Source organism: Carlito syrichta, unplaced genomic scaffold (genome assembly GCF_000164805.1).
Source record: "Carlito syrichta isolate Samal-C Ts95f unplaced genomic scaffold, Tarsius_syrichta-2.0.1 Scaffold305043, whole genome shotgun sequence".
In the NCBI taxonomy this organism is placed as follows: domain Eukaryota; kingdom Metazoa; phylum Chordata; class Mammalia; order Primates; family Tarsiidae; genus Carlito; species Carlito syrichta.
In genome coordinates this window covers 334,597-341,000 of record NW_007249139.1, presented here as the reverse complement: position 1 = coordinate 341,000, position 6,404 = coordinate 334,597, and the positions used below count along the sequence as shown (strand labels likewise).

General features: G+C 48.0%; 1 protein-coding gene across 1 annotated transcript in view; it reads right to left on the bottom strand.

The window, feature by feature from the left end:
- Nucleotides 1-4,854: 4,854 nt before the first annotated feature.
- LHFPL5 (LHFPL tetraspan subfamily member 5) overlaps nucleotides 4,855-6,404 on the bottom strand; it is a 7,032-nt gene continuing 5,482 nt past the window's right edge. Inside the window, exon 2 of the mRNA XM_008061069.1 lies at nucleotides 4,855-5,111. Within this exon, the coding sequence (XP_008059260.1) occupies nucleotides 4,855-5,111 (257 nt within the window). The remainder of the gene's footprint in view (nucleotides 5,112-6,404) is intronic.

Genomic DNA, 6,404 nt, shown 5'->3' with positions numbered 1-6,404 from the left:
TTTTTTTTTTTTTTTTTTTTTTGAGTCAACGTCTCACTCTGTCACCCAGGCTGGAATACAGTGGCACAACACCACTCACAGCCACCGCAGCCTCGACCTGCTGGGCTCAGGTGATCCTTCTGCCTCAGCCTTCCGAGTAGCTGGAACTACAGGCATGTGCCAACACACCCAGCTAATTTTTCTTTATTTATTGTAGAGATGAGGTCTCACAAGTTGCCCAGGTTTGTCTCGAACCCCTGGGCTCAGGCAGTCCTCTCGCCTCCGCCTCCCAAAGTGCTGGGATTACAGGCATGAGCCACTGTACCCAGCCAGTTTCATTCTTTTGCATATAGATATTTTGCATATAGATATTTGATAGTTGCAGCACCCTTTGTTGGAAAGACCATTCTTTCCTCCATTAAATGATCTTGGAACCCTTGCTGAAAATCAATCGGCTATAAATGTTTGAGTTCATATGTGGACTCTCAGTGCTATTCAGTTAAGCTATATGTCTACCCTTATGCTGGTTACACACCATCTTGATGACTATAGCTGTGTAGTAAGTTTTGAAATTAGGACATGTGATTCCTCCAACCTTGTTGTTCTTTAGATTGTTTTCACTGTTCTGGGTCCCTTCCATTTCCTTATGAATTGTAGGATCAGCCTCTTAATTTCTTTTTTTATGTTATGTATTTTAGAGACAGGGAGTGGTACTTGTGAGGATTTGCTACATAAGCAAGTTGTGTGCAGATGAGGTTTGGGTACCATCTCCCCCTGGTAGTGGAGATGGTACCCAGTGGGTGGTTGTGTGTCCTTGATCTCCCCTCCTTCCTCCCCTCATTAGTAGAGCCCAGCATCAGTTGTTCCCACCTTTGTGCCCGTGTGCCCAATGTTTAGGGCCCGCTTATGAATAAAAGCATGCAAAATTCAGTTTTTAGTCTCTGTGATAATTCACTTCGAATGATGGTCTCCAGTTGCATCCATGTTGCTGCAAAGGACATGATTTTGTTCTTTATGGCTGTGTAGTATTCCGTTGTTTATATTTATCCAGACATTCTTTATCCAGACAACTTTCAATGGGCTTCTGGGTTGATTCCATGTTTTTGCTATTGTGAAGAGTGCTTCAGCAAACATACATGTGCAAGTGTCTTTTTGGCAGAGTAATTTATATTCCTCTGGGTATATTCCTAGAAGTGCAGCCCGTCAGTTTCTGCAAAAAACCAGTTGAGATTCTGATAGAGAGTGCATTGAATCTGTAGATCAGTTTGGGGAGTATTGCCGTTGTCACAATATTGTCTTCCTGTCCATAAATGTGGGATGGGAAAGACTTACTATTCCACTTATTTGAGTATTTAATTTCTTTCAACAGGCTTTTGTAATTTTAATGTACAAGTCTTGCACTTTTTTGTGAAATTTATTCTTGTGTTTTCTTTTTTTTATTTTCTGGGTTTATTTTTGTTTGTTTTTGAGACAAGGTCTCATTCTGTTGCCCAGGTTGGAGTGTACACTATCATAGTTCACAGTTCACTGTAGCCTCAGACTTCTGGGCTCAAGTGATCCTCCAGACTCAGCCTGCTAAAGCACTGTGATTACAGGCATGAGCCACCATGTCCAGTCCTAAGTATTTTATTCCTTTTCATGCTGTTGTCAATGAAATTGTTTTCTTAATTTTATTTTTGGATTGTTCGTTGTATACATGATAGTGTTTTTTAGTGCATACAATCTTTTTTTATATTGCTCCTGTATTTTACAAAAATTACTGAAGTTGTGTTTAGTTTTATAGTAGAAAATAGTTTTGCTTTTTCTTTTCCTAACTGGATTTTTAAAATTTCTTTTTCTTGTCTAATTGTCCTGGCTATAACCTCCAGGACAATGTTCAATAGAAATGACAGGTCAGACATCCTTATCTTGTTCCTGAGAACACTATTTTGAAGTAGGTTTTGTTTTGTTTTTGTCTTTGTTTTTTGTTTTGTTTTATATTTTTACAGACGAAGAAAACCCTGCCTCCCACTCCCATGAAAATGAGGCTCACATGAGGAAATTGAGGCTCAAAGGTGCAGTTGCCTCTGCAAGGTCACAGAGCTAGTTAAAAATGGAGCCAAAACTTAAACCCAGTTCTGACTCCAAAGCCCATACTCAATCTCCTTTACCCCCTTGACCTCTGAAGAGTGAATCAGCAACCACATCCACGTGTGAGGCTTCATTTCTCCTTTCAATGTTTCATTCATACCACACAATAATGGAGGTGGCCGCACAGAGTTAGTGTTCTCCATTTTATTGGAAGGAACACAGAAGTAAAGCGACTTGGAAGAACTGGGATTCAAACTTAACTCTCCTGACCCCAGTTTTGTGCTTTCACAGAAGAGATAGGGACATTCATTGAGTAACCAGATGTATTATATGGGTGTTTCCTCAAAGGATACAAAAAGAAATAAAACAAACTGTACGATAGTTATGAAACTAAAGTGAGCCGGGCTTGGTGGCTCAGCCTGTAATCGCACGCCTTTGGGAGGCAGAGGTGAGTGGATTGCCTGAGCCCATGGGTTCGAGACCCGCCTCATCTCTACAATAAATCAAAAAATTAGCTGGGCATGGTAGCGCGCCCCTGTAGTTCCAGCTACTTGGAAAGCTGAGGCGGAAGGATCGCCGGAGTCCAGCAGGTCGAGGCTGCGGCCTGAAGCGGCCACTGCACTCCAGTCTGGGCGACAGTGAGACTCCAACTCAAAAAAAAAAAAAGTGTAAAGAGAAGAAAATTTGATAAGATTGAAGACAAGGTGCACAGGATATGTAAGGATTGACACCGAGAAGGACACAAAAGTGAACTGACATTTTGTTTACTGAAAAAAATGTCAAAGAAACAAAATCATGTCTTTATAAGAAAGTACTTTACAGAGGATTTACGTGAACAAAATTTCTTTTTGACTCAAAGAATCTCTTCTGAAAAATACTCTGCGTTTTTACAGATAGGGTAGGTCTGCCCTAAGGCTGAGAGCTAGCTAGACAAAGGCCTCCAGTAGGGCAGCTGAGTCTTCCCTGGAAAAACCCCACCACTGGAGGAAGCTATGGTTGTGCAGACTGCTGATGGAATCACCCACTCCAACATTTCCTCAGAGTTGCTGTGAGGATTAAATAAAAATGGAAAGCCGGGCTCGGTGGTTCAGCCTGTAATCCCGCGCCTTGGGAGGCTGAGGTGAGTGGATTGCCTGAGCCTGTGGGTTCGAGACCCGCCTGGGCAACTTGGCAAGACCTCATCTCTACAATAAATCAAAAATCAGCCGGGCGTGGTAGCGCACGCCTGTAGTTCCAGCTACTTGGAAGGCTGAGGCGGAAGGATCACCAGAGCCCAGCAGGTCAAGGCTGCGGTGGCCAGGGGCAGCCACTGCACTCCAGTCGGGGTGACAGAGTGAGACTCCAACTCAAAAAAAAAAAAAAGAAAAAGCCTTATTCAGTGGTGGCTCACGCCTGTCATCCCAACACTTTGGGATGGGAAGGTCGCTTGAGCCCAGGAGTTCAAGACCAGCCTAGACAACATAGCGAGACTCCTAGTTCATTAGTTCCATTATATATATAATATATTTACATTATTATTATTATTATTATATACTAGTTCCATCTTTCTTCCCTTTAAGAGGTCCTCAAGGGACCCAGTCCCTAATCGTTCCCCTGACCCAGGACCTACAGAAATCTACTTCAATGGAAAAAAATCTCCCCCTTCTCTCATCCCTGGCCCAGCTCTTTCTAAGTAATTTGTTTTCATCTTTAACCACATAAGAGGTGTGTGAGTCTGTCTTGTTCCACCCCCAAGGAAGAATGAAACCTTTCTGATTCCTGATTCCTCCTGTGGAGAACTGGGAGCCAGAGAAGACCTGAGCTCTGGGCCCCACCTTTCTGGGAACCTCTGGGTGAATCTCCATTCTGGGCTTCAAGCATCCTATGTGGGAGGGGTCCTTGGTCAGAGAGGATAGGGGAGTTTGGCTACAGCTTCTAGTCCAAGCTATGGGAAAAAGAGACTGGAAAGGTCCTGAGGTGTGACAGGTCCCTCATGGTGGCCTCCTGCTGAGAGTAGGCATTTTGGGATTCACAGGGGTGAGAGACAGGCCTTGCCCTCTGACTAGGAGATGGAGTTCATGCTCTGCAAAAGTCAGCCCCTCAAGACAGACTGGGAATGAGCCTCCTGAGAAACAGGAGCAGAAAGCACCCTGGGAAGAAGGGAGGGTCCCCAGCAAGCAGATTCAGGGGGGAAAAAGAAAGAAAAAAAGGTGGGAGGAGACCAATAGGAAGCAGTCAGGGAAGGCTTCCTGGAGCATCCTCTTGGGTCTCCTGATGGGCGGGTAGGATTTAGAGGAGAGGGAACTGAAACAGGATAGATGCTCAGAGAGCCCCAAGGCTGTCCTGTCCCCAGGGAGCGCGGGCACCACCCTCTACTCTCCAGGGGCTGTCACCTCTGCACTCTCATCAGTCTGCATCAGCCCCCCGGCCTCCTTCCCCGGCCACACGTCCCCTCTCCACCCTGTTGCTCCTCTCACCTAGCAGACTCGGTATTACTGCAAGACCCAGCCTCAGTGCCTCCTAAGGGGACCACACTCAGCTCCCCAGGCTGGATCAGGGGTCTCTTCCCTGCAGACTCTGAGAGCGTAGCCGGGGTGGGGTAGGGGGAGGAGACGGCGCAACATCCTCCATCACAGGTAGCCTCTGCCACACGAGTCTCCCCGTGCCTCGTTGCCTGCCAGCTGGTCACCTACACTGGCCTTTGGCTTCGGGGAGGACAAGGGCTGTGTCTGACTGATCTTGGCACCCCCATCCCTGGGGGCTGGCCTCAGGGCCCTGGCCTACATGAACCACCACCCCATCCCGGGTCTCCAGGCAGGGGCACCATCACCTTGGAGGAGGGTTACCTTTTCCATCTGCCTTGTAGTCGTCAGGGAGGAGCTTGTCCTGCCGGTAGCCCAGCACGAAGGCCAGGAAGGAGAGGATGAGGGCGTCGCCGATGCTCAGAATGGCCAGCATGAAGGCCCAGCGGATGGTGCAGTGGCCCAGCGTGTACTTGCCGGTCTGCTCCCCACACATGCGCCGCACCTCGCTGGAGTCCCAGCCATCGGGGTAGACCAGGCAGCCAATCATGAGGCCTGTGGCTGAGAGAGCAAGTGAAGGGTACAGACAGCATCAGGCGGGGTGTGGCCAGCCTGCCACCTCCCACTTGCACTGCTATTGTCCCCTCCCTTCTGGTGTTGACAGCCTTGGGAGGCGCCAAGAGGCAGCTCCTACCATCCTTGCAGAGCACAGGTGAGAAAACCAAGGCTCCAAGAGCTAAAGCAATGAGCCCTTGGGACCCGGCGATCAGAGCAAAGGCAGAAAGCTGAGCTCATCAGCCCAGGGTGGCCACCACCACACCAGGTGGTTCCACCGGGCCCTCCGTCGCTTTCCTCACCTCGGACTCCACGATGTACTGCCCACCAGGCTTCACAGCCCTCCAGTATCTGCTCCCCATCCAGAGATCCCACCACTCACTCCTAGACGTACACTTCACAATTCCAGCATCTCCAAAATAAGCATAACACGTGCCGGGTCAGGGTTTGATGAGCAGCCTTTTAAAATAGTACATAGAATAATGCTGTGTCCCACAACTCAGGGACCTTATTTGGTAGATACAGGAAGGCTTTCCAGTCCCATCCCTGGCTGCTTCCTTCATGAACCTTCCACTCAAGCCAACGGACTTCCTTCTCACCTTCCCCTTGTATAGCCTAGTGCAGCTGCCTACACTTCCGAGTTTACTAATCCCATGGAATATTTTTTTAAATGTGGGCTCCTTTGCAGATAACCTATGCACACAAAATAAAATGCTGCTTCCTGGGTTAGGACTGGGCTCAGGAATCCCTGTTTTTATTTTACTTTTTTGAGTCAAAGTCTCACTCTGTCACCCAGGCTGGAGTGCCGTGGCACGCTCACAGCCACTGCAATCTCGACCTGCTGGTCTCTGGCAATCCTTCTACCTCATCCTTCCAAGTAGCTGGAACTACAGGTGTGCGTCACCACACCTGGCTAATTTTTTTATTTATTGTAGGAATGAGGTCTCACTAAGTTGCCCAGGCTGGTCTCAAACCCCTGGACTCAGACAATCCTCTCTCCTTAGACCCCCAACATGCTGGGATTACAGGCTGAGCCACCGCATGCAGCTAGGAATCCCGGTTTTGAAAAGCACTCTTCCAGGTGATTCTCTCAGTAGGCAAAGCTGGGAAACACTAGACCAACCTGCCTGGGTTTCAAGCCCAGTTATTTGCTGACTAGCTGTGTGACTCAGAGTAAGCTACTTAAACTTTCTTTGCAACCAGGCTCGGTGGCTCAACCTGTAATCCCACGCCTTTGGGAGGCTAAGGTGAGTGGATTGCCTGAGCCCACAGGTTCGAGACCCGCCTGGGCAACTTGGC